Source organism: Pezoporus flaviventris, unplaced genomic scaffold (assembly GCF_033815535.1).
Source record: "Pezoporus flaviventris isolate CSIRO_AGI_PZ_B2104156 unplaced genomic scaffold, CSIRO_AGI_Pfla_v1 ptg000036l, whole genome shotgun sequence".
Taxonomy (NCBI): Eukaryota; Metazoa; Chordata; class Aves; order Psittaciformes; family Psittacidae; genus Pezoporus; species Pezoporus flaviventris.
In genome coordinates this window covers 10772004-10799877 of record NW_026892584.1, presented here as the reverse complement: position 1 = coordinate 10799877, position 27874 = coordinate 10772004, and the positions used below count along the sequence as shown (strand labels likewise).

The 27874-nt window shown below is 49.3% G+C and overlaps 2 protein-coding genes across 2 annotated transcripts in view; both read left to right on the top strand.

The window, feature by feature from the left end:
- TSPAN32 (tetraspanin 32) overlaps positions 1–596 on the top strand; it is a 34510-nt gene extending 33914 nt beyond the window's left edge. The window contains exon 9 of the mRNA XM_061463099.1: positions 251–596. Coding sequence (XP_061319083.1) covers positions 251–272 — 22 coding nt within the window. The 3' untranslated portion in view covers positions 273–596. The remainder of the gene's footprint in view (positions 1–250) is intronic.
- A 6458-nt stretch (positions 597–7054) lies between these two features.
- The window catches only part of CD81 (CD81 molecule), a 33819-nt gene continuing 12999 nt past the window's right edge, over positions 7055–27874 (top strand). Inside the window, exons 1-2 of the mRNA XM_061463075.1 lie at positions 7055–7198; positions 17477–17591. Of these exons, the coding sequence (XP_061319059.1) occupies positions 7133–7198; positions 17477–17591 (181 nt within the window). The 5' untranslated portion in view covers positions 7055–7132. The remainder of the gene's footprint in view (positions 7199–17476; positions 17592–27874) is intronic.

Here is a 27874-nt window from a genome sequence, read left to right as displayed (position 1 = left end):
TGTCAACACTCAAACTCTGGTAGGAAAAAAATCCCTATTTATGTAGGCATATGCAGGAAGAGAAAAAAAAAACCAACCTGGAGACCAAAGGTGCGAAGTTAAATATTTAACTGTGAATTGGCTCCAATTAATTGTCAGTTAAGCCCCAACAATCATCTACTGGTTCCACCAAGTTTACCTGAGCAGTTGCAGTTTGGCCTCTGTATAGGTAGGCATTACCTTGTGTGCATGAGTTATTCTCTTGTTTTAGACAAACCCCCAGCTGTAGCTGAGGACTTGGGAAGAGGAAGCAGACTAAGGGCAGGCAATTACCTACAGGGCTGGGGAACATCAGCCATGGCAGTGGTAAGAAGCCTTTTGTGCTGCTCTCCAACCTTGCTGCCCATGCACCGCTCCAGACCTGCTCTGCCAGCATGAGCATTAACTTCCCCTGGGGCTTTACGTGGGGCTTACTGCGTGCCCATGGGTGGCCTGACCACAGCTTGCCTATGAGACAGAGGACCTCTCTCAGAGCCTGCTCCGACAGCAGCAGATGCTGTTTTCCAAGGTACTGCTCATGGAGAACTGCAGGTGAGCATGGTGCAGCTTTACGCAGCAGCAAAGGATGTTCAGCACTTCTGCAAAGCAGATGTTTCAGTACCTGACAAAACCTTGTGAAAAGCAAAGATTAAGCAGTTTGCTGACTCTCTAGAGGGATTTGATGGTAAGGAGAGTGGGAATCGTTCAGCCTCACGGTGTGCTGCCTTGGCTCCAAAATATTTTGCTATTTTCTGCCATACTGTCTGTGTGTCAACTGCCAGTTCCACTGCTATCGAGATACAACCTTCTCATGCAACAGTCCCTTTGCGGCACAACTCTCATGTCTGCAGCAAGCTCCTAAAGGAGATGCCACTGAGCAAGTTCTGTGTAAGTAAGCATTGTAGGTTGGCAAACTTGGGTGGATCTTTGCTGTGCTGGGGTGGTGAGGAAACCATCTCCAGCCAAGGTAAAGCTGCATTTCCGAGCTGCAGATATACAGGATATTTTCTGAAAAAAAAAAGAGTTGCTAGATATGTATTTTCAACAGGTGCAGAAGCAATTTGTTTGCAAAAGCAGCTGGCTATAATTCTGCTCCAAAATTACAGCCAGAAGTGATAGATGCTCCACGCATGAGAACTCCACCAGCACAGCTGAAGGCAGGTGAGGTCAGAAGCTGCTTTGAATACACGGTTGCATCACACGTGACGTGTCATTGCAATTCTCTTTGAGTAAAATGCTGTAGTAGGGTGAAAAGAGATTTTTCTTTTCCTTACCTGTGTAGTTCCTCTTCTGGGGGAGTGAGCAACCAGCAGCGAGCATCAACCTTGTCCACTGGGAAATGTAGCAGTGGGTGGCATGAAGGGGGAGATTGCAGGAGAGAGGAGGGGGGAACCCCAGAGCAGCCTCCGAGGCGGTTTTGCTAGAATGCAGGCAGTGTGTGTTTTGCAGCTTTCAGCCTCAGCTGCCAAACCGGTGACTGGCTGCAGGCCTGACGGTGGTGAGGCTGCTCCACTGCACTCCATGCCGAACATCTCACCCCCACCACAAACCCAGTGCTATCTTTAGTCACGTGGCATTTTGGGGGTCCACCATATACATTAGTGCCTGGAGGCAATCTGCATATCTACCCCTTCTTGGAGGGTAGTGATGAAAAAGAAACCCATCTCTTTATGTGGAAGACATACAGGGCTGTTGCTCAGCTTGTAAGGAATCATCAGCACATCTTGGAAGAAATACTTTCACACGAGCCAAGAGGTGCTTACCCACAGCTAATACCCTCCTGTCTAAGCAGATGCCATTCCCTTAGGCTTCAGCAAGTGAAAAGGAAAGATCCTTCCCGACATTCTTGCCAGGAAGATGCATATCCCTGTGTCACTCTCCCTGGAGTCACTGGCAGCCATCCGGCTGGGTTGTTTATGTTATCCCAAGGCAAAATCCCCCCTTTCTCCCTTCAGCATCACCCAGTGCTATTGTTTAACCCCCATGTGCACCAGCGTGCTCATGGATGGGCTCACTTTCTTTTTAGCCCTGTTGGATCAGCAATAAGCTATTCCAGTCTTTATTCACCTACTAATGAATTATACATTGATTATACAATAGAAGCTCTCTACATTGATGGGCTGGGCTCTTGTTCTCCCACATGGCATCTTGCAAAGCGCAGCTAAGCCCAGCTGCAGGTCAGCCCTCTCTGATGCCCTGAGAAAAATGAATGTTCACTGAGCGGGCTCATGAGCTGAGGAGAGGGAGTGTGTCTGCACAGGATAAACTCATTTGGGTTTGCCCTTCCTCGGCCGTAACTCCAGTGGGAGTCAATGCTGTTCTTCCTCACCACCCTCCCCTTCCTTGTCCTCCTTATATAACCTAACCCATCACCATAGATACGTTGACATAAATATTTAAAGATGGCAGAGAGACAGACCATGCAGACAAGAACCATTTGTTGAGTTTATTAGAAGCAGTAACTTCAGGCACTGCTTGTTTCACTGCCTCCCAAAGGCTGCCAGGCAGATACAACCACCCCAGGCTATCACCGTGCTTCAGCTGAATTTGCAGAGCAGGGCACAAGGAGTTTTGGATGAGCAGGTGCCAGCTGCTCCTGCTGGGGTACACAAAAGGTCTTCTGGAGATGTCCCCCTAGATACACAGATGAGATTCTTGACATGATTTTTCCTACTCAAAATGAGGCCATTGGCTGGCTGCCCAAAGGTGAAGGCAAACCTCTTCTGGGGTGATGGAGATCCACCTTCCCACTGCCATGCACTTGTTCAGGTCTCTGCTTTGAAAATAAGTATGGCAGGGTGTCGGCTGCCTCCGAAGTTACTCTTACGTGCTCTGGGACTATTATCCTCCTGCAGGATGAATTCCTGAGGTTCTTTCACGTACCTCCAAATGTCCTATTTAAGGATTTTTGGTGATGCTGCTGTTGTTTCAGTTTTTTTTTTTTTTTTACCAGCACAGGTAAATTGTAAATCTAGGCTATTTCTGTCTTATTTGCCACAGAAAATAAGATGCAGTGGTTAAAAGCTAACTAGGACCTCACCCACAAAATTACATGTGTTTTATTCTCATGGTTTGTATATCATTTTTGTGCTGGCTGTGAGGAGGGCAGGGGGATTGCCATGCAAGCCCAAACCATGCAACCAGATAACCACATCAGCAGCCATCCCGCAATCCTCAGTGGATGAGGGACTCCTCTCTACTTTACAAAATCTCCTGGAGACGCTGGGTGTTAGGTGTTTAGAGCCTCCCTCCATGCTAATCCTTCCATAGCCTCGTTACCAGCTCCCCAGGAACTCATACGAGGTGGGGAGGATGTGGGTCTGTTCTCTCCCCTCATCCCCCTCCATCACTTTTATACAACACAAAGTTCTTTTGTGGAATGGAGCTGCTGGAAGGCTGCAGGCATCTCCCTGGGAGAAGCAGGATCAAAATACCAGGGACTGAGTTTGCAGAGTCCTGCTGGTAAGGGGCAGCCTGCTAAATCCAGGGCTGGGAGGAGGCTCAAGCCACCTGCTTTAACAGACCCTGGTGACTCCTGCCCATAGGGTCAGCTATCCCCAAACCCACAGGCATCACAACTGACCTATAAACAAGTTCACAAAAACACCAACAACACAAGCCCAACAGACAGAGGAAAACCACTGCAAGCACCTCCATTTTCTGCTGCTTCACTGTCTGCAAACCCAATTGCAAAAGCAAATTCAAATGGGCAGAGGAATTCTATTTGGGGTATGGGGTTTTGTTTTGTTTTTTACTTTTTTAGTGTTTATTTTTCAGCACACAAGTCTTGCAGGTAGGTAGCTTTTTCACAGACCTGCCTGCAGCTGCCTGCTCTGCAAAGAATTGTGCATTAGCATGGTGCATTGCTGAGCCCTTGAACCAAGCCCATACTCCCAAAGATGGAAGTCATCAGCCCTATTCATAGCGCTTACACTTGATACCTGTGTGTGACATCGATACCTGAACTGAATGTGTGCAAATTAGTTTTACTTATTTATACAGCAGCATTTTATAAAGAGCTGATAAAGCCACTGAGAGTCTTTGAAATGCAGTTTTGGTACTTTATGGACTGTACAGCAAGTAGTACAGCATGAGAAATGAAAATCCAACACCTGAAATCACACATAATCTGGGGAAACAGTATGTATTATCTTGACACTGTTATCACAGTGGTAGTTATTTTCTTCCTGTACATCGAGGTCAAAGTTTTCAAAGGTACCCAGCTGAGCTCCTAAAATAAATAAATAATAATAAAAACAACCCTAAACAAAGCAAACAAAAAGATGTTTGGACAAATCTAGAAATCCTTTTCCACTTCCAAGTTTTGGAGAGGACTTCCTTTGTACAGCCAGATGGGTGAGCCCAGTTTATACCCAGTAAGTTTAGCCTGTAACTGGGAGCTTCTTGATGCAGGAGATGGTGGGGCTGTGCCCCTGCTCTCCCTGTCAGAGCCACATTCGTGCCTCAGCTCTGTGCAGGATGGGCTCCAACACAGCCCAAAGGAAAGTCCCAGAAACAGGTCTGTGTTAGCTCCAAACCAGATTGTTTGCTAATACAGTTTTTGGAGGGTATGAAAATGTTTATTTCTTGGTTTCCATTTTCCTTCATTTCCCAGCATAAGAGAAAAAAAGGCAGAAAGCAGGAAAAGAGAAGCAACAGTGACAAAAAAGAAACAACAATGAAGCAATCCCAAACTCCCCAGAAGCAGATTCAATGCCAAATTCGTGGCAGTGATTGCATCTGGGGTTGCCTGCTCTCCAGTGCACAGAAGTTGATTTGAGTCATATTCCTTCACAGCCGTGGGGCTGCTGCTGCTGAAGGTCTTATCGGTTTGCAGCTGGTTCCTTCCTCTCCCTCACACAGACTCTCCAAGCAGTGCCTCTGAGAGTTTTTCTGGAAACTAATGCATGACGGGCTCTGTGATTCATGCAGCCACCTATCTTCAGTGTCTGTGTAGGGTTGGGGGGTATTTTCATTTTGATATTTATAGCTGGACAGGATGAAGATGCAGAAAAGAAAATGTTGTGGGATGCTATGATGTAGCAAGTGAACAACTTCAGGATCCTGCTGTTATCCTTTGGATCAATGAGCAGGAGACACACAGGATTGTGGCTATTGCCACAACCAGATGGGTCGTACTGATAATTTGGAGTAGCAGTTACGTGCATAAATAGCCTCATGAGCCTCCAACTTCTTTGGTAAGGCTGGATGAGTGAATGTGGCTTAGAGACAAAGGGTTTATGCATCCATGGCAAGCCCGCAATCCAGGATGCACTCAGCATAAGTAATTGGAGAATGGGGCCAACTTCTATTCATTCCCGGTCCTTGCCACCATGGAGCATCGTGGGCTGTTACTGCAGGGGCAAAGAAGGGTTTGATGAACACGACAGAGCTCTAGACCAACTCATCCTTAAGGACAATGGGAAGATTTCGGAACAAGTTGACTAATTTTCAGCATACATGTGTAGGAAATGCGTGCTTCGCTAACAGCACATTCCTGCCAATGGGATGCATGGCAGGGAAGACTCCATTGTGTGTGAAAATGTTTGGCTCAGAAGCTTTCGCTAGAGGCACGTGCCCAGGCAGAAAGAGGGCAGGTTTCCACATATAACACTGCAGGCAGGCACTGAGTTCATATTTAGCACGGTAAGGTCCTGAGCTTTGATGGAGGTGCGAGCTGCTGCCTTTACCAGAACTCCTCTTACACTCTGATTATGTGACTTAACTAGCCTGCCCCTCCCTGAAAGAAGTGAATGTACTTGCTGGGATGATAGCAGTTTATATTTCTAGGGATGAGCAAGTGGGTCAAGGTAGGTTTTGGCCAAAAGCTTGGGAAATTTCATCATGTTGCTGTTGCACAACTTTGTTTTTTTCTTAACTAAAATCTAAGATTTCTAAGCCATAATGTGAGGCTTACTTGCACTATTGACATGTGTGACCTCTTTGCTGGGCAGCCCTGAAGCCCCCAGATGCTCAAGTGATCCAGTAATCAATAGACAGCATCCTGAGTGGTTCTACTGAACCTGAAGCAATTACTTGCAGTAATATATCCAAAAGCTCAGGCAAAAAGTGTTTGGCAGATCAGAGCTTAGGATAAAATAGGTGGGGGGAATGAAGGTACAAAAGTAATGTTAAAATGTAAAAATCTTTTTCTTTTTTTTTTTTGAAGGAGGTCCCCTTATGGTTGCATCCCAAAAATTCTGTATACAGAAATACAAATCCTGCTGCACCCTGCACTCATTCATGGTACCCTAGGCTTTACCCTAGGCTGCCTGGTGAGGTTAGGGGACGACACTAATGTTTGAGGGATGGCGGTCAGGTTTAGGAGATGGTGGTGATAGAGCCGCTCAACAGAAAAAGAAAAAAAAAGGAGAGGAAGAAAAGAAAAAAGGAAAAAAAAAGAAAAAAAAAAGGAGTTGGGGAAGACAGGCTGAGAATATGGGCTTGTTCAGCTTGGACAAGGGAAGAGTCCAGGGAGACATTAGAGTGGCTTCCAGTGCCTAAAGTGGCTGACAAGAGATCTGGAGAGGGGCTTTTTACAAGGGCACGTAGTGATAGGACAAGGGGGAATGGCTTCAAGCTGGAAGAGGTTAGATTTAGATTAGACATAAGGAAGAAATTCTTTACTGTGAGGGTGGTGAGGCACTGGAACAGGCTGCCCAGAGAAGCTGTGGCTGCTCCATCCCTGGCAGTGTTCACAGAGCTTTGAACAACCTGGTCTAGTGGAAGGTGTCCCTGCCTATGGCAGAGGGGTTGGAATGAGATGATCTTTACGGTCCCTTCAAACCCAAACGATTCTGTGAAGACAATAGAAAAAAATTAAAAGGGAAAAGGGCAAAACAAGAAAAGGGAAAAGATGAGAAGGAAAAGAGGAGAAGGAAAAAAAGGTGCAAAAGGTAAGGAGAAAAGGGGGAGGAAACCGAGACAAATAAAAACTCTGTGCGCGGAAGAACTGAGCCCCACGTTTCGGGAGGGGGGGTGTCAGTGTGCGCTGACCCGTCACCCCCGAGGGGCGGGAGGCGGGGCGTATGGGGGGCGTGCCCGGGGGTGGGGTATTCTCTTCTCCCGCGCCGCAGCCGCCTGCGCCTGGCCGTAGAGATTGAGAGCCGCCGCCATGGGGGTGGAAGGTTGCACCAAGTGTATCAAATACCTCCTCTTCGTCTTCAACTTCATCTTCTGGGTGAGCGCCGGGGCGGCGGCTGAGCCGCCGCAGAGCTTGCAATAGCGGGGCTCCAATATGGCTTTTCTGCCTGCGCTTGGTTTTACCCTCTGTCCCGCTCCCCCACCATTAAGGCTTACTGCCTGGGATAGATCTTAAGGGTTGCTTTTTCGGGGAGTGGGGGGTGTGTGTGTTTATTCTTTGCTTTTTTTTAATGCACGTGTATATATATATTTATTTGCACATGTTTATCTATGTGTTTTTTCTATATAGGTACATATATAGGTATAGAATCATAGAATCGTTTAGGCTGGCAAAGACCTTTAAGGTGCTCGGGTCCAGCCGTTAGATGTGTTTGTACGCATCCGTTCGGAGCGGAAGGGTGGGGGGTGCTGCGCGGGGACCGAGCTGGGGTGGGGCGGGTTGGAGCGGAGCGGGGGGGTGCAGCGGGCCGACATCCCCCCAGGTCCGCTGGTCCCAGGCTCCTCTGGCTGGGAGCTGCGGTGGGAAAGCCGGGATGCAGCGGTGGAGGCAGGGATGGGCAGGATGGATACTGCCAGGCGGAGGGAGGGGAGGCGCTGGCCCAGTCTTGCCTGCAGAGGAGCCGGAGAGGAGAAGGTGTTCCGAAACCACGGGGCTGGTTTTACTCCCCCCAGCCCGAGAGCTGGCAGTGAGTGTATCTGGGTAGGTGGTCCTGGCACCGTGTCGGGAGCTGGCTTTGACACCCGCGTGTGGATGGTGCCCAAGCTGGGGACTGCTGCCCCTGCGGCCTGGGAAGTTATTTTAGGGTGCAGATTTTGCCCAGGCTGGAGAGCTGTCCTTCACTGAGAAAGTTTCTAATGAAATAATCCATCCAGACATGCGGGTGATTTAGCAAAAAGCAGCATACCCCCGTTTTCTCGCAAACCAGGTTTTCCCTGGTTAGAAAAACCCTCCGGCAGCCGGGGCTGGTGTGGCAAGAAACGCTCCGTGCCTGCTCCAGCGCCCGCAGCAGCACAGTGTGCCCAAGCAGGCTGCTTTTTTCTGTTTCTGGGTGGTTTTGTTTTTTTTTTTTTCTGGATAGGCTGTTTTCCATTCCCCAAAATGCTGTTTTTCTTGCAAGCAAGCCCAGCCCCACCCCACGGACGCAAGGCACAGCTTGCTGAGCGCTGGCTGCGTGGTCAGGATGTGGCCCGTGTCAACACCCTTCTTTGTCGAGAGGGAATTTGGATGTTTTCTTAATCTTTGCTCGCAGCAGTGAAGACAGAGAGGAGGGCTGGAGAGGTGGGGATAGGATCAGTGCCTTCCAGAGCAAGCCGTCCCTTAGCATGGGGAGTACTGTGCCCAGCAGAAGCCTCTGCCTGTTGCCTTCTTCCCGGGGTGCACGGTGAAGCTGTTGGGTGGTTCCCACCTGTGGGAGGTGCAGGGCTTAACTACTGTATGGGAGTGAGTACTGCCAAATCTGGCCTGATTTCAGGCCTCCTCGCCTTGTTTCTGGGTATAGTGCTGACCAGGGGAGAGATGACGAGCTCTGACGACGGTGGTGTTAATTGATACCCGATGCATTGCCAGCTGCAAGATGAATGTGGGACAGACCTGGGAGTTTATTTTAACCTTTTCCTCCACCTTTAAAATGGCAGGATGGAGGCGGGTAGGCTTTTCTCTGAAGTGTTGTACCTTCTGAGTTACCATTCTTATCCTGGGGATTCTTCTTCTCTTCTGGACCCAGTTTCCTGCCATTCTTGTTGCTGAAGCTGCCGGGTGGGTATGCGAGGGAGGAAGGGTCTCCTGGGTGGCAGGAAGGATGCTGGGGGCTCTGTACAGCTGCTGTTCCTGAGCAAGCTCACTTGCTCACCACAGTCTGTATTGACAAAACACCTTATCTTTCATAAATGGGCATCCTGCTTCCAACAGGAACAGCTGAGCTGTTTAAGTTCCCTGTTAGGACTTCTGGTGCCTTGCCCTACCCCTTGAAGGGAGCCTGATGCCTGTGGAAAGATGCTCCAGCTCCTCCCAAGGAGGGGTGCCTGTGAGCTGAGATCCACCAGCTCCCTAAACCACTCCCAGCACCGGGCTCCTCCATGGCCAGTCCCTCTTGGACCACCTCCTGTGCAATAAGAAACCTGGGCTTCATTTGAATTAACAGTGCTTTCTGCAGGGCTGGCCATCTGAAGGGTGGTTGAACACCCGGTCTTAGGGTTTTCAAGCCCTTCTGTGGTGTTTTGTAAGCCAGTAGTTGAGGGGAGTTTTAGGTTTACCACGAAGGGCACACGGTTAGCAGCCAACCTTGTGTGCCTGGGTCTGGAGGGATGCCTTGGTTGCCACCAAAGCGTGAATGTCCTTTTCACAGGATGGGATTTACAGGCTGGACATGGTCCTGAGCACCCTTGATGCAGGGTGGCTGTGGCAGGACGCCAGCGAGGTGCATGACTGGGCACTCGCAGCCCTGTGGCCTTGCCAACTGGCTAGCATGCAGAGGCTGCTGGGCACCACACATGCATGAGCTTATCGCATGCCTTGTGTCCAGTCAAGGTCGGGCACTGTTGATGAAAACAAGTGGGAGGCAGAGCCCAAAGTTTGGCAGGCATCACATCTGTGCTGCAGGGGACCTTGCTGCCGCGCCCAAGAGGAAGAAAGGAAGCAATTCCCAGCCTTAACGGTGTTAACAAATAAGGCAGAAACTCTGATAACTTTTTAAAGTAGCCCTGCTGTCTTGCTGGACTGTAAATAAACTGACACCCCTCTGGTTTCCTCGCAGTCCTTCCTCTGTCAGCACAGGGGGGTTCACAAAACTGCTGTGTTGAAAAGCAAGAGGAAAAGGCAGCCCTGCTGCCAGCTCCCCAGGGCACCTTGGCAGCCCTCTCTGCCTGGGATGATTTGGGTTTACTTTATTCTTTGGGGTTGTTTTTCCTTTGTGCATGCATTTTTGAGTAGAAGATGCCATGTGCTTGGTCCATAGTGGCTCTCGAGGAGGGAGCTGTACAGACCACACATACAGATGGGTGTGCATCCCAGGAGTGGACGTGGCCAAAGCAGGGCTGGGCTGGGAATGTGGCAAGTGGAGCTGCTTCTCCATCCCACACTTGGTAGACAGATGAACTTTTACTGCTTTCCTGAATTATCCAGGTCTGATGGCAGAGCTCAGTGCATGGGGCTGGACTGACCACTGCTGCAAAGAGTCCCTGGGGAGGATGAAGGAAGCCAGAGAGCTATTTTAAAATTTAATTAAGCATAACCAAGGAGAAATTGGCTTGCTTGGAGAAGGATCACCCAACTTATCGGCTAATACAGCCTATGGCAGCCTTCCAGCTCTAGAGCACTGCTGACTGCCCTACTAGAGAGGTGCCTAATTAAAAGGAAGAGCTTGCTCCTAATGCCATTTTCCAGGCACCACCTAACTCTTTTCTCTTGCTTGTATTGAGGGGATGTGGTGCAGTTGGGATGCAAAGAGGAGGAAGGGCAAGAGCAAAAGCAAGGTGGAAGTGAAAGTCTGTCTGGACAGTGGTGGTTGGAAGGGAAGGGATGGCAGACTTGAATACTTTCTGGTACAACACTGGAAAATCTCTTGGCTATCCCTTGGAGTCCACAAAGCATGCTAAAAGAAACTTGGCCCTAGTGATGAGAGGTGAGGGTGGAGGGAGGTGGCGGCTCTCTGTGGTGGTGGTGGTCCCGTGGTGACAACGCTGCTGAGTGGCTCTTGACCGTTCCAGTGTGATGAGGAGGGCAGCTGTGTACTGCTGTATGCAGGTTTAAACAGGGAATGGTGATTCATGTGGCATGCAGCTCTGAAGCAAATTAGCCTGCGTTTTGTTCTGGGTGCAGGCTTGTACTGAGCGCTGCTGATAGTGGCTACCAGGAGGCTCCACTGCAGAGTATGGGGCTTCTTTTGATTATTGGTCTCCCTGGGAATCGCAGTGCTTGGTGAGTGTCAAAGGTGTGATGCCAGCCCAGCATCTTCTTCCACGAACTTTGGGTTCAACATCCTGGGATGATGTACAAACAAGAATACTTCCACATGTGCTTCACCTGGCAGCTATTTAATGTCTGTCTTTGAAGGGCAAAGGAGAGGTTTTCTTTGCAGGCTGTCTACCTGGACCCAAGTTGAAAGAGCTGATGGCTCTCTGGGATTTTAGCAGGTCTTTTGAAGGGACCAGTGCCCTGGCCTGTGGGGGTACTCTATTTCAGTTAATGGGCTGGGCTGCCACTGGGAGGAGGGAAGATCGCTGGTGGGGGGAGATTGTTCTGTTTTCCTGAGGTTATTCTTCTGTCAACCACCCTAGTGCTTATCTCCTGCAAGAGTGTTAACCCATGTACAGTGCCTTGAGAAACACTTTGATCCTGTACTGTGCAAGTGTATCGTTAAAAAGAGGAAGCAGTTGTATTACCCTTGTAGTTAAATGCATATGTATTGGGCCAAATTGATTTTGAAGCAACACCTGAAACTGTTTTCCTCTCTGCTGAGAGCAATTAAAACCTGCTGGTAGATGTCAGCGTATAGCGATACTCCTGTCCACAGAAGGAATCAGGCTGTGGCAGGCAGGGAGCAGTCTGCAGGCTCACTGGAGGGCCCCACTCCTGGATTTTGGTTCCAGATTCCTGCTCTCCTCCCATCCATCAAGCTGTACTTGGCCTTTGGTGTGCTGCTCCTCGGGGAGTGTTCCTCTGGAGCTTGTTTTGAAAAGCCCCACAGTGTTGTGGGGCTGTTAACTTAGGCACCAGCAGAGAATTTCCCCCCGGCCAGCAGCTCTATTAATAGCCACTACTGAGAGGTGGTGGTGGCTGTGCTGCTGGGAGCAGAACCTTCCTCCTCCTGCTTGCAGAACACAGGTTTTTTTTCCCAAATGCCCATTCTGCGGTTCCTGGCCAGGCCTTGCCTGCAGACTTTCAGCCTGACTTTTTGTGGCCATCCAGTGCAGTTGCTGTGGAAGGCAGCAGAAATGACACGCCTGCACTTCCCAAGAAGAGCCCTGTCTGTTGGTGCAGATGGAGAGTGCTTGTGCCGAGCTTGGTGGAAAAGGTTTTACCTTGTGTGGCTGTCAAAGTACAACTGCTTTTGTCTGATTTAAGTCACTTCTGCTTTCACCCCTCCAAGACATCTTGCTGGGGATCCAGACATGTTCGTGCTCCAGGGTATCCCACAATCCATCCTGACAAGCAGCAGGGACCATCTATAGCGCTTCTCACCTTAAAATTGTAAGTGAATTTTTGGTATGAAGTCCTGCTGTCATAACACGAAAACCATCGCAGCATCAAGCCAAAGCTCTCAGGTTTGTGGGCTGCCATTCAGCTTTCAGCTGCACCCTGAGCCTTTTCAGTGCTTCCTCAGGGTACCTCTATGTGCAATAGAAAAGAAGTTCAACTAGTGTTTTCTAGGAAGGGTGCTGGCAGGTTTAGTGCTGCCTGTATTTGTGTGCCTGCCAGCAGTAGTCCTGTGCTCCTCCCCTGCCTGCCTTGCTCTTCGAGGTGGTGGTGCAGAACATGTAAGGCCCTAGCATGCATCTTGCCAGAGTGCATATTGCTCTTCCAAAGATAATTTCCATCAAGTTACGAATTTCTAGCTTCTTGCTTTTTTTCCCCACTCATGCTAGGTGAGGTGACGGAATGATTTTTCATTATTCACGCTGCACATATTGGAGAATATGGTATCTGCTGCTCTAGACACTGACAACCTGGAAGGAAAGCATTCAAACCCAAATTAGCAGTTCATTCCTGGCTGCGCAAGTGGCTTCTTGCACTGCAAGATACTTCAGCCTTGGCAAGCCATTTTGTCCTTCTGTGTCCCACTTCCCCACACTTAAACGGAGGAGAATTCAGTTATACTACATCTCAGTTGCTTTGCAGGTTGTGCTGGAGAGGAGCTATGGGGGGCCTTGAGTAGGATCCAGGTGCTGCTGCTGCCTACCAAAGGGCTCAGCTTTGAGGCAGTGTAAGGGAAGCTGCAAGCCTGTGTCAAAACTTGTTGAAAATCTCTGATCATCTACCCAGATCATAAACCAGCCTAAATCTGATGAGCTTCATTGGCAGCATCTGGCTTCTTGTTAGTAACTGTGCTGCCCCATCCCTGGCAGTGTTCAAGGCCAGGTTGGATGGAGATTTGAGCAACCTGGTCTAGTGGAAGGTGTCCTTGCCCGTGGCAGGGGATGGGAACCAAATGATCTTAAGCTCCTTTCCAACCCAAACCACCCTATGATTTCACAGTTATAGTGGTGTGGGCTCCGCCAGTGGCGTTTTTGCAGCAGGGCAGGAGGTTCTTCTGGCCCTGTGGCTCATGCGGTTTGGGAAGCAGTGTCTCAGCAGCAGGACTGGCCATGGCTGCGGGAAGCGGCACTGCTAAAAATACAGCATTGTGAAACTGCTGGCACCTCCACTTCCCTCCTCCATGGCTTGAGCTGCAGGATGTCTGTGTCTCTTTGACACTTCCAGCAAGACACCCTATAGCCGGGACTACCTCTTCCTCCTGCCCCCCTGCCAGGAAACCTATTTTGGAGAGGGGCGGAGGAAAGGGAGCAGGAGGAAAAGGGCTGGGGGTAGCGGAAGGGACAAGGGGGCGATGCGCATCCTGGCATGAGTGTCAGGGCAGTAACAGGCCAAGGTGGGAGCAGCTTGGACATGGGGTGCCCCATGTTAAAGGGGGAACAGGGCTATTCCATGCACCACTAAACCATGGAGGGGAGGAGTGACAACCCTGAAAGATGGGCTTGTTCCCTTGCCCCGCAGCTGGATATAGGAAATTTTAGGGTAAGCATATTGGTCAATGAGGCTTAATCCAGGAGGGAGTCCTGCTATGTGCATGGTGGATGGGGCAGCAAATTAGGGCTGTGCACCTGCCATCGTCATGACGCTCAGACAGTGGTACACTAACCCCTTAGGGGGCTGCTTTTCCCCTCCCCTACACAGCATCCCATGGGGGCTTTTCCCTGCCGTGCCAAATGGAAACAGTGTCCCTGCAAAAAGCAAGCCTTGGGCAGGCAGGATCCAGCTGGAAAAGTCTGGCAGTCTGTGGAAGAAGCAATAAATCTCTGGAAGCTGGAAAATAGCAGTAAAGAGGAAAGGCTGGAGCCTGCTGCGCCACCTCTTCTGTGCTGGAGGGCTGCTGGGGCGCCATCTCCATGGCCGGCCGCATCCTGGGAAGCACTGGGGATGCACCTCTGACAGTGCTTTTGTCTTGGCAGAGGAACGGCCAGCTAGGGAGTTTGGCTTGTGGAAAACAGGTCTCAAAGTGCTGGTGTTGCTGAAGTTGCACATCTTAGAGTGTTGCTTTTATTGAAGCAGTCCCCAAAAATGTAACTGGAAAGCTTGGGGTACACCTGTGACAAGTGATGGCCCCATCCTCCAACACTGCCATGTGACAAGCTGGGCACACAAAAACCAGTGGTATCCTGCATGAGATCACAGATACCTACAGCAGAAAAAACTGCAGGAATATTTAATGTATGAGGGAATGCAGCCTAGAGATGAGCATGATGCTGCCATTGGTGATTTGAGCTGTTATGGCTCGTATGGTCAAACAGCAGTGGTTGTCAGATGGGGAGGGAAGAAAATACCAAGCTTATATCTGGAACAAGTTGTATTAAAATGAGATTATCCCAAGCAAGGTGCAGTGGAAGGCAGGGTTACTGTAGCGAGCTGATGAGGTTTTCTCCCTTCTGTCTGCTTTCCTTTGGGAAGAAAGATGCCTTAATTACTCCCTGTGCTTCTTGGTGGAAGGTTGTATGGATTTAATGGAAAAAGTTATTCACCATAGCTTAAACCCTGTTTTCATTAGTAAGTGAATGTCATTTTCTCTTAAGAAATCCAGCTGCTGTTGGATTAAAACTTCCATTTGGAGGTCCTCTGTGCTCTCTTAAAAAAGCAAATGGAGTCAGGCAGAGTGGGAGAGATGTGGGATGTTCCTAGGGCGCATTCGGGATGAAACTGGGAACATCTGGAGATGGTTCAGCTGGCTGCCATCAGCAGACTTCACCACTGGGCTAGGTTTGATGAGTCTGAAGAGCCCTTCAGCTGATGCTCCTGAATGATTGAGAAGTATCTTGAGGGTAGCTTGCAGGCTGCTTTCCGTTCTGTGTCAGATGCTTTAGGGCAAATTTGATCAGAAAGCAGCTACTACTCCTTGTGTTGGTGTTGCCCCAACGTCTCCGTGGGTGGCAGGGGGTGCTGGGGTGGGTACTGCTGGGTGCAGAGGACAGCATGCCAGGGCAGAGCAGTGTTTCCTTGCACAGGTTAAAACAAACCAAGAAGAGCTGCTGCCTTTTCTTCATCTCTCCCAACCAGCACAAACCCCCAAAACTTCCTTGGGATCTCTTCTCCCCTGGGAGCCCCTGAGAGACCTTTTCTTTAAAAGTGGCACTGATTAATTTGGGGACATTTTTCTTCTCCCGAGAGGATAAACACTGACTTCGTTATGCCCTCAGACAATGAACGAGCCATGCCAGGCTGGATTTGGGTAACTTTCTGCAAAGCCACAAGCTGCCTTATTTGGAGTTGGATTTGAGCACAGGCCGGCTGTCATGACTTTTCTCCATAGCCAGTGTTTGGAGAACCTCAGGCTCTCCCAAGTGCAAGAGGGGTGATGGACAGTGCCAGTGGGGAAGTTGCATTGGTTGCTGTGGGAGAAGTGTTAAAAGCTGATTGTTTTGGAAGCAAACTGGGGAAAGACTTCTAAAATCTTCCCTCCTGCTCCAGGGTGCTGAGCGGGGATTTTCTCCCTCTGGTCCATAGAAAATCCCCAGGGTCGGCTTGCCCTGTGAGTTTTGCATTAGTTGTGTGGTTCTGCCTGGCTTCTGTGGCACCCCTGTAAAAATCCCTTGGCTGGGACTTGCAGAAATGATCAAGGAGGAGAACCACCAGCTGACCTCCTGACAGCCTGTCTTGTACATCCCAGTCCCTGTGTGTTCACTGTGGCTCTGTTGTGCCTCACAACTGAGGACTTTGCACTTTCACTGAACAAATTCTTTTTGTGCTTTTTCTCAATGTGACTGTCATGGGGCCTCTCATGCCCGTCGCCGACCTGGCTCTGACTCTGTTGAAAGAAATCATGTTTGCACTTCTCCAATCTTTGGTAGTTAACTTCCCTTTATTGAGTGGCTTCTAGGGTTTAGGACTCTCAAGATTACATCATCATTTGAACAGGGGCTTCCAGCCTTTCATAGAAGTGATATTACATTCTTAAGGGTTTGTTGTTTGGGGTTTTTTACATGCGTTTATATTCCCCTCCCCTCGTGGTTTTAAATGGAAGAGGGGATGGGTGGCATGGAGAACACAGCGAGTCCTGCTGGAACTCTGGCTGGACTTCCTCTCAGTGACACCTTCCCTGCTGCAGTGCCCCCACTCTGCTTCCCAATCCTCCCCTGCCGTTCCCAGCCCCGCCCTGAAAGAGAAAAGTCATCTAACATCACATAACTTGGACATAAGTATTCCAGTGGTAAGCTGGGTCGATGCTCCAAGCACAGAACATCTCCTGTGTTGGATGTGTTTTTGCCCTTGCCCTGGGGGCTTCCATGTGTGTGTGAGTGCTCTGCTCTTCTGCTGGAGCACAACAGCAGGCGAGGCAGCAGTTTCAGCCTTGTTGACTTGCAGAGCTGCTCAGCTCTGTTGAGCATCTTCGTGGTAGCCTCCAGAAGCGGTGTGGTTGTTCCTTGGCCTGTACTGAGGCTTTGCTCTGCTTCAATCCCTGTATTAGGATGTTAAGGAAAGCCTTACCTGCCAGAGGAGCACTAGGTCTGCTCAGAGTGGAAGCCTGACCATGAATGGAAAGTAATGGGCACATGAGACTGGAGGCTGAGGGAAAAAGCTCCTGCTTTCTAAGCCACAATCTCCTCATCCTTTCTACCAAGTTCTCAGCAGATCAAACAAAACCCTCTTTGTACATCACAGAGAAATGAAATGGGGTGATGACAGCCTGTTGGGAAAAGGGTCTAGTTGGGGCTCATCCTAAGTTCTGTTAAAAAACTCTCCTAAAAGCCTGAGTTGCACGTGTCGTGCTTCTTGGGTAAGGCTGAGCCTTCCATTTTAATTGAGTAACAGAAGTGCTTTTAGAAAAGAAATCACCTGCAGGAACTGGAAGGGGCTTTGCACATCGCCAGAATGAGGGATCTTTTCACAAAGCAGGGAAGATTGTGTGGCTCATGTGGTATGGGGCACAAAGCACGTTGCAGGGGTAGGACAGTGGTTGAGAAGGATGCTCTCATACGTGAAAAGAGTAAATAAGACTTTGCAGAAAGATGAAAAGCAAGCCTTCTGCTCCCACCTGAAAACTGCTGCTTGGGGTCTGGTGCTGCTGGAGCAGTAGGTAACGTCTGCTTCCCTCTGCTTTCTCCCCAGCTGGCAGGAGGCATCATCCTGGGAGTGGCCCTGTGGCTCCGGCATGACTCTCAGACGACGAATATCCTCTACCTGCATCTGGGCGAGAAGCAGGCCCCTAACACCTTCTACGTCGGTAAGTAGGTGTGAGCATGCTGGCATTGCTGCATGGGTATCGTGCCCCAGGGGGAGCTGCAGTGTGCCCAAAAGCAGGGCGGAAAGCTCCAGGTGAGCAGCAAGAAGGTCAGACTAAAATTACCTCCTGCTGCCCCTCTACTGCCCAAAACATCTCCTGCCATGCCAGTCAAAGCATATGTTGAATGTTGGCTGCGGCCCAAGCACAGAACCCAAAGTCACAGCAATTAAAAGCACAAAAGATGAATTGCAGCATAGCAGGTTCTCCCGCTGTTCTCTGCTGCTGTCCCCAGAGCACGTTTGGGAAGAGGGGGGACTTCTTGGAAGCGTATCTCATTTCCTATCCAAAGGGATATAAAAGTAGCTGATGGAGCCCCTGGCAACGGAAAGTGAAGCTCGGTGAGCTCATGACTCATATTCTCCAGGAGGGGCAGGTGGAGCCTCTGTGTGTTATGGTTAAGCTTAGCACATTTTTTATTAATTTGACAGCATGCTGGCTTGCTGGGAGATTAAATCGCCTATTTTTGCCCTGTGCTCCAATGATCCCTCACAGACGAGGGGGAGACGCTTGCAGGACGGGCTGGCTGCCAGGCTGGAGCTGGCTTGAAGCGCAAGCTGCTGGGGCTGGGGACAGGACCCGTCTGATCCAATGTCCTGTTCTCACCTAGAGCTGAAATTACCTTCTGGAAAGGATTCTCCTTTGGTTTTCCCTGCTTGCCTACAAAACTGCATGCCTGAGCCCTCTCCCTGACTGTGCCTCGTTACAGGCCTGCTGTAAATAGCAGCGGGTTTCCCTCTCTTGTTGTCTCCCCTCTCCTGCTGCACACCCAGAGCTGTATTTGCAGCATTTCCCTTTTGTAGATTTCAATTAACAAAAAAAAAAAAAAGGAACTCTTAAGAAGTTAAGCTCCTTTCCAGGAACCAGACCAAACATCTCCTTCCTTCCGGAGGCCAGCAACTGATGTCTCCCTAGTTAACATATTTCTCCCAAAACCTGGGGGACCTGGAATGCAGGAGCCAAGTCCTTCTGTCCCACCTGTTGTGCATCTGTTGCTCTTCCACCTCTTTCTGTTTTGTCTTTGTTCTCGGCTTTTGCTATTTAGAAGGCGGTGGGGAGCAGAGTACGGGTCCCACCACTGTGTTGGCCTTGTGACACCCAGGAATGGCCCATGTTTTGAGGCTGGATGTCTTTTTAAAGTTATATTCAGCAACAGATTGGCCTGGATTCCTTCTGGCGGCTGTAATTTCCATGCAGTAATAACAGCAGTGCATTTCTTTCAGCTGCTGCCTTTCCCAGCCAGCCCTTTGGAGTCTGAAAGCTGGGATTTCTTTTTGCTTTTTCTTTTTTTACCCCTTCCCCCTCTTCCCCCCTCTCAACTGATACTCCTCCGTCTTTCCTCTGGCATCCAGTGTACACATGCACATGATATTTCAGCTCTGGGAGTGGAATCCTCTCTGGGGTTGGCCTCCAGAGCTGGGGCTTTTGGGGGATTTTGTTTTTTCTTCCTTTTTCTTCTTGCAAACCATTTTTTTGTGTCTGGCGCAGGGCCCTGGTCCTGGGATCTGTCAGGAGGCTTTTAAAAGCCAGCCAGGCTTTGCTGCAGGACAGGGGGAAGCAATAAATACTGTCAGAGGAGAAAAACTTCTACTGTAGGGTTTGTACTTAGTGAGGAGGGGGAGCGGGAAAGCAGTGCTTTGGTGTCTCCTAATTTCTCTCTGTGTCCTTTCCCCTGCCCCAAACTTGGAGCTGTTTTGTTAAAAGCTGTTTTCTCAGGTTGTCTACAGGAGAAGACAGATAATTAACACAGCTGGTCAGTGCATGGGAATTGATGGCAATGGGGAACTGGGAGAAGGATTTGGGGAGCAGGGCAGCTACTAGGGTACTACACGTGGTGCTTATCTGCCTTCAGCCTGCTATGGGAGCAGGAGGAGAGGAGCAGTCCCTGCTCTCAGCTTCCCTTCCAGCCAGACTGGACCACTGCGGCAGCTGCTCTTGCAGCCCCATGCGCACAGGCAGCTGTTCCCCACTCACTTATCCATCCACAAGGAGGGAGCTCCTGGGGTTGGGGTTGCCCACAAGCAGTATTTCCCCTCCATTCACACTCTTCCCCTCAGCACCTTGGCACTGCATCCAGGGAGTTGTTTTGTGTGCTGGCTTGAGAGGTTATTAAATGAGCTCTTGTTCATGGGCTTTTCCTCAGCACGGCTCGTGAATCCTCTGATCCTTAACCACTTGTTGCAGTCTTGGCTTTTGGCACTTCCATTCTGGCTGTGGACCCAATGCTCCAGCAGATGGCAAGTTAACTGCTTCAGTGCTGTCAAGACTAAGTGCTACCGCAGATGGGGATAGCTGGAGCACCACACTTTCATGCTTTTGTGATAAAGAGAAATACTTGCTCTTCCTCTGAGCTAGGCTTATGGTCTAATATGCATTTATTTGCTTTATTTGTAGATGAAAACCTAAAATCCTTCTTGCCCTTGTGTACCACTGCTCCTGAAGTGCTCTGTGTGTCTGGGCAAGGTGTTGATAGCAGGTCAGAAAACATTCTTCAAGTTAGCTAGAGGCATTAATAAGTTGGATGCTGACAACTGGTGAACCACATCTTAGGTGTTTATTGACCGTACACTTAAAGTAACATTTAAAAACAAAACAAAACTGTGATTCAATTGGTTATGAGAGCCCGTGGGAAAAGGCTGAGCTAGTCCATCTCTGCAGATACCAGTACAAGCTGGAGCAGTCTGACCTCTCCACAGCAAGTTGGTTGCTTTAAGAGCCCTTGGGGATCTTGAAGAGGGAAGTGACACTGACCTTCCTGCTTTTGCCCTATCTCAGTGGGATAATAGTGAAGATAATGGATTTGGTTATGTCATGCCCAGAGATGGCCACTGCAGGCAAAATGCTTTCAGGAAGATAGGGACAAAAGCCCTGGCTCTTGTCTGCCTCACCGTTGGGTTTCACACTTCCCCCTTTCTGGAGTGCCTGTGTGCTGGGAGCATCACTGGGCACTCATCCCTGCTGCCTGCCCTTCCCGTGCTTTCCCTGACACTGCCTGGCGAGGAATGGAGCACGGCAGCCAGATGGTCTCAGCTTTGCTCTTGCCTGCCAGATCCAAAATAGGAAATCTGCCTCCAGCTACTCCCAGCAAGTGACAGGGTGACACAACCCATGGCTCCAATTAGCTCCGTCCTGGGAGTAGGGCCAGAGGTGAGGAAGAGTGCCAAGGCATCCAGAACTGGGGTGTGTTTTTCTGTGTAGCTCTGGGGGTGAGGAGGGGCACTGGGTTTGCTTCTGTTTAGCGTTTTTGTGTTTTACTAGTAAATCGTCTCGTGAGTGGTATCCCAGAGCATGGCAGCACTGGCAGTCCTTGAGAGGCGTGCAGTGGTGGGTTAAGCTTTGCTGCTGCCACCACTCCCCTTTGCTTACCATCCTGCTGGGTATTGCTGCCTCAACAGAAAGGCAACAGGGTTTTTTATCTTTTTATTTTTGGGTCTTTTTCCCTAGCAACCAGCCTGATGATTGTGGATCTGGCTGCCAAGCAGGTCAGGCAGCAGCAAAGCATGTGGAAGACAGCAATGGCTTTGGGCTGATTTGAAGGCAGTGAGTGTGCCCACAAAGTGGTGTGCTGCGGTAGCACTGGAGGGGAAACCAGCTAACAGAAATGCAGGCTCTCTAGCAAGGTGAATCATAGATTCCCTTCACTGTCCTGCTTTGTACAAATACAGTCTAGAATAATGATTTCTGTCCTGGAAATGAGTTTGAGCTGCTTTTCATGTAGAGTGGGCTTGAAGAAATGGGCCAGAAGGCAAAGGGGATGCTTTGAAGTCTTTCTCACACATTGGTACGCATGTGAGTTGAACCGCAGTTGCATCTGCGCACTTGTCCTTGAAGTCAGCATGACATCCATTGCTGACAAGCATTTGTGGGTGTCCTCAGGGTTTTTGGAATTGCTGTCCTGAGGCTTTGCTGGCCTCAGGGGGGTCTGACCCTTGCAGAGAGGAGGGACTGCTGAGCAGCAGTGCATACATGGATAGGGGTTGGAATGCCTGCCTAAGCTTCCCCAGGCCTTGCCTGCTGCCCTTACAGCCTGGGAGGATGCTCTGGCCACTCTTGCTGTGGGTCCCAGATGTGGCCATTGGTGCAGAGCATCCCAGCAATCATCTAAATAGACTTGTGTGGGCTAAATGGTCATGAAGGAGCTGTCTCTTCTATCCATAACAGCTTTTTTCCCTTAATTAGCCTTAATTGCCTCAGTGAAAAAAACAGTGATTTCCAGGGTTTCAAATAAGTTTTTCATTGCAGAGAGAGTTGCACTTCAGCTCTGGTGTGTTGCTAACACTCTGGAAGCCAGCAGCTCTACAGTGAGTGTGGACCTGATGTGAGCAATGGGAAGTTCTTTATTTCTCTTCATGCTCCTATCCTTGTTCCCATCCCTCCTTAAAATATTAAGCATCTTTTAAAGGTGGTGCCAGCTTCTGTATATTGTGAGGTTAGATGCAACAGCAAATCTTTTGCTAAAATTGTTGTGAAGGGGATAGAGAAGAGCCCAATAGTCTTGGTCTCTAGGTCCCATAATAATTGCTAGCAAAATAACACCTTCAGTTTTGAGGTGCTGCAGTAATCCCTCTGGATGCACGCAGCTGGATCAGCACTGGTTCTTCTATCACCCTTTTGTGCTCAACTTTTCCAAGACTTGGCATGTAACTGGCTTGCCAGTAGAGACATGAACTGCAGCTTATGTGCTTGGCAATGGAAACCAGCCTTGAACCACAGTGAGCAAAATGTATTATTTAAAAAATAATACATATATGAATTTTTTTTTAAATGGGAATACTTGCCTTTTTTCTAGTTGGAAATAAACTTTTTTACCATTAAGGGCAATTTAATTATTTAGTCGCATAAAGAATAAAAAACAAATGAGATTTAGTGGTTCTGGATTTTTTCTCTAATCACTGTCAGATCAACTGGATGTTTTCTGACCTGCTTCAATAGTACTGGAATTCTTTTTAAGATAGTTTTGAGGCAGAGCACTTTGTCAGGCCTTCCTTCTTAAGTATCTGGCTTACCCCTTATATGTGATAATACAAACTATCCTTTTTTTTGTGTGTATTCTTATGGCAGAATTCAATTTCTATTAAAGAAAACAACTTGTATTTAATTGCATGTTGGTCTACTTTTGTTGTGACTAATTCCTGTGATTTATTTACTCTGCAGACTAAAATTGGTTAAGATTTAAGGTCATAAATTGATACCACTGGGTTATTTTGGGTTTGGATCCATCCAACTACAAATAATGTAGCTGTCCTCCTTCTTTGTCCCCTCTCATTGGCCCATTGTGCCAAAGGTGGCTTCTTGCTCTTCAGAGCTGCTTAAACCTGTATCTCTGACAGTTTCCCTTTGAAAACCTGCCATATGTTTAGGCATGCAAAGCCCACAAGAAATCCTCCAGCAGGATTTGGGCTCTGTCAGCGGCTGAGACCTCAGGACAGTTAGAGGTGTCCAGAAGTGTGTTATAGGCTGGGGCAGCAGAGGATGGGCCAGTTTGTTCCAGTCTGGATCTTCTGTGCTGCATCACCATCATCCATCCAAGTCCTGGAGATGCACAGTAGATCTCCTAGCTCTCACAAGCATGCTGTTGTTTCAAAACTCAAGTCTCCTTCCAGTGTTTCCTGGGTAGGCAGAAGAAATCTGACTGTCGCTTTGGGTACAAGAGGACATTGTCTGAGTCTTTCCCCACGTCCCCCTTGCTTTTGTGGTAGTGGTGTGTCCTTTGCTTCCTTCTTGCCTTCTTCTTGCAGACAACGGCAGCATGTGAAGTCTTTCATCTCTCTGTGTGAGCCACGCCGCCCCAGAAGAGCTCTCCATACTTTGTGACCCCATTGCTCCATCTGGAAGTCATTAGCAGCCACAGAGCAGCAATGTTTTTCTTGGGAAAGAGGGTGGATGGGAACGGAGGGGCTTCCCTGTTGTCATCGTCCAGAAAACCTTTTCTTTTTCCACCCCCTCTCTCTTGCCCCACTTCTAAGACAGCACTGTTGGCTCTGCTGGGCAAATTTCACTGGGCATCTGGACAAAATGGCTGGGAGACCCTCCTTCACTAGCTGCTGGTGCAATCACCCTTACCCCATCTTGGAGGCACTTTCTGCTCCCTGCCTCTGTCTTGCCCCCAGGTTGCAAGGAAGCATGTCATGGTGGTTTTCTTAAGCTATGGAGAGTGTGTTCTTCCAGGATTGGTGGTGTGGGGTAGTATGGAGTCTCCTTTCCACCACCATCTGATGGTCCCACCCTTCACTGCAGCAGGGGTGATGCGAGCCCTGTGCTGTTCTGCATCTCCAGGCCAGGAGCCGTGGCACGGTAGGCATTGCAGCCTGCCCTCCCTCCGTCCCTCTGAGGCTTGCAAAACTCTGGGATGTGCAGTCTCCTCCCTGGGAGCCTAACTATTGGGGAAATAAACATGAAAATCTTTCTTTCCTTTGCTCTCAGCCCCTTTTTAAAGCACATCCTGTGGGGAGGGCAGGCATGGCTTGGAGAGCTGCCCAGGCTTGGTGTGATGCTGGGGGGATCGTCTTTGTTTTGTTTTGTTTTTTGTCTTTTGGAAACATTGTCATGGTGACCTGGGGAAGAGACTGGCTTCCATTAGCTTAATGACTTAAAGCTGCTGGGAGAGGATCAAAATGGAGGGAGAGGTAGGTTGCTGCCTTGGAAAGTCCATGCCTGGAGCTGCACAGCATCTCTGATGGGGATGATAGGGCACAGAAGGAGGGCTGGTTGGGGGTGGCCTGCTCCCTGCTTATTTTAGAGGGACTCTGCTGTGCTTGTTCTCCCTTTTATTTGTTTTCTTATCATGTTCTTTTTTAAAGTCTGTTATTTTTCTGCTTGTTTTTTTTCTTTTTACTTCTCAGCAGGGACAGGACATAGTTTTTACAACCCTCCAGGCACCAGCTATGTTGCTTTAATGCCAGAGCAAGTACTGCCGTACTGTCCCTTCCATTGTCCCAGAACTGAGCATCCCACTTCCTACCTGGTCTAGAGGCAAAGGGCCTTCCAGGGAAATACCATCTGTGTTGGCTGGGAACTAAGCTGGCCTCTTGGCTGTTTTGTTTTTCTTTTCACCCTAGCCCCATCCAGAGAGAAGTGCTCAGTTACTGTCAGTCCCTGGGTCTCATCTTTGGGGGCTTTCTGCATGGCTAAAACTTCAGGAGGTCCCTGCAGCCCAAAGCACCACATGCCCTGGTTGTATCAAGGTGGGGGGGGGGATGATGATGATGATGTTTGGTCCATTGCTTTTGCTTATTCTGATGCATCATGTCCTGATGCTCTTGAGCGAAGAGACAGTTGCTGTGCTATCGCTTTGAATTCAGACAGGATCCCGAGTCTCTCTGTAATAGAGGAGGTGAAGCAAAGACTGGTTGGCCCTTTTTCCTAAAGCTTTCTGTTTTAAGGCTCCATCTCAAAAGGAGGTAAGGGGACTCCAGGCACTGCTTGTCTGTGCAAATCCTTCTGACTTCCCAGCCCCAAGGTACAGGTTCTGTGCCTCATGGTGTGCTTTGGTGGGTGGCTGGTTGTGCATGGCAGCTTTAGTAGTCTTGCTTACTGCTGCCTTATTGGAGAAATGTGTCACAGGGCAGAAATCACACTGTAGTGTTGCTCAAGAATTTGGAGGCACGTTGGTACTGTGAACCTAGAAATCATTTGCTTACTGTGCCTGTTGCTGCAGCTCCGGCTATTCCCAGGATTACCTATTGCTGCTTTGGAGGGAACTGCATGACTGCAGGCACTGCAGTTTGCATCTTATACCTCTCTAATTCTGTTTGTTTATGGCCAGCAGCATTTCTTATTTGAAAACCCCTGAGAAAGCTGCAATACAAATGAGCTGAGAAGTGGCGTGTAAAAGGCAGATGACGCCTTGCTCATGCAAAGTTGTGCCGGTGTGGGTGGAGCCCTGAAGGGATGAATACCGCTTTGGTGAAGAGTTTCTCACCCAGGACAGGCTAGCAGCAGTTAATCTTAAGTAGTGGGCAGGCTTGTGCTGGAGGGAGGCTGCTCTGACTTTAAGGAGGATAATGTGCCATTCAGGGTGGGGATGACAGGTGCTTTGCTCACAGATGTGGAGCCCAAAACCACACTCTCCGTCATGCTTGCTGTCTGCCAGAAATGAAAGCTAAGATGTGTCAGGCTTATTTCTGGGAAGAGGGCTTGGTCGTTCCCATCTGGACTGTGATTGCTGTGAAATAGCCCTCAGCTGCCTGGCACCCAGTCTGGAGCAGAGACACCCCCCTCAGTCCCATCCCTTGAGGAGAAAGAGGGTTGTGGGAAAACAAACACCACCCAAAGTGTGTGGTTGGGTGCTTTGGTTGCTTTTGTTTGCTTTTGCAGTCTTCAGCGTGGCATTTCTGTGGAGAAACACTGCTAGCTTTCATTGTACAAGATGCTATTGGTGCATTACATATTTTGTGCTTGTTTTTAAATAAACTCCGGAGCAGAGTCCTGCTCCATTGCCTCCCAGAAGGCTGTCGTGCTCTGGTGGTACTCATGAACAAAAGGCAACTCCATAACAGCCACTTGTTTGTGCCTAGGAATGAAGCTGACCCTTATCCCAAAAGTCTTCCAGTTTTTTTTTGTGGTTTTCTGAGTGCAGGCCAGTCATTGCTGCGTGCTCCCCTGCCTGGCTGCACGTTCCTGCTGCTCCCACCCCTCCAGTAGTATCCGCTGGCCTCTGCTCAGGAAGCTGCACATGGTGCACGTCTTCTTCCCTTCCCTCCTTTACTTCTTGTTGTTTGCTTGCTAGACAGCAGTGCTGGCTCTGGTGAGGAGTTAACAAAACATGAGCTGGGAGGGGAGTGGGAAGCCAGGATGTCACTTGTCTGTCTGAGGTCTGCATAGACTGTCTGGGGTGGGAGTTCAGCAGGTCGGGTTTCGTTTTGTGTTATTGAAGCTGCACAAAAACCAGCAAGAAGCAAGTACAGAGGCCTCTGGAAGACTACTATAGAATGGCAAATGTCTCTGTTCCTTCTTGGTCTCTTCCATCAGTTGAGGTTCTCGCTGGGCTTTTACCTCCTACTTTTCAGAGCAAAACTTTCCCAGCCACCACTGGCTCCTGCATTTTCCTGATGATCTCTATATAAGACAGACATTCAATGGAACAACCTCTGCAGGGCCATGGTAGAGTCCATCACTGGAGGCTTTGGGGATATAATTGGTCAGGGGGCTGGATAGTCTCATTTAAGCTCCTTTTCTCACAAAAGGTTTGACCAGGTGGTCTTTCAAGGTGCCTTCCAACCAGGGTAGCTCTATGACTCTTGTGATCTCCTGGCTATATTTGTTCAGCCTGGAAGTTGCTTTTGTTGTTTATTGTGCTGAATCTGAGAATAAAATCTTCTCTGTGGGAGTGACCTGGTTGTTGGTGTCCCTGCAGTATCATGCTGCTTGGTCTCCAGATGTGCTGCATCTGCTTGTTGTCCACCTACAAGGGTGGTTAGCATAAATACTGGCTTCTCAGATGTTGAAATTATTTGCCCCCAGCTCAGCTTTGTCTCCTCTCTGTTGGCCTAACAAGGGGAGAAGTCAGAAGCTGCTGCACTCAGGGATGAGAAAAGTTGGTTTTCCCAGAGCAACTTGGTATGAAGACTCTCCTGTGGAGCCACCCAGTGCTGTAAGATGGAGAAACCTGATGCAGTTTGGGTTGAAAACCCAGACCAGCAGCATCCCTGGTACAAGCTGGAGTGGTGAAGGCTGGTTCTTGGGCATTATCGGGTTCTGGTGACAATAAGCAGACCTCTCTTTTTTAGAGACCACTACCAATAGGTTGTTTTTGAAATAGCAGTTACATAGCATCCAAAAATCTCCATTGGTCTCTCTGGGGCTTGGCAGGCATCCAGCACACAGCCTTCATTTCACAGGATGTGTTCATGTCTTCCCATCACCCCCAGCCCCTTTGGGGCCCTCTGCCGCACTGCTCACCACTCTGGCTCTCTGCCTGGGTGCCACCACCGCTCCACCTCACATCATGTCCAGCCACTGGGATAAAATCACCCAGTTCTCCTTCAGGCAGGCCCATAAAACTTCAACTGCTGGCCTGTCCTTTCCAAGAAACTCTCCTGGGAGGTGTCTTCTGCTTGTGTTTTCCTTCTCTTCACACCTTCAGGTAAGGAGGTGTCTCATCCCCACTTGAGGTTCTTCAAAAACCCAATTGCCTGTTGGGTTTTTGGGGCTACTGGGTGCTGCTGAAGCCTGTTGAGTAGACATCCCTGCCCTTCTGCTAGCAGTGTTGCTGTGAGGATGTTGGT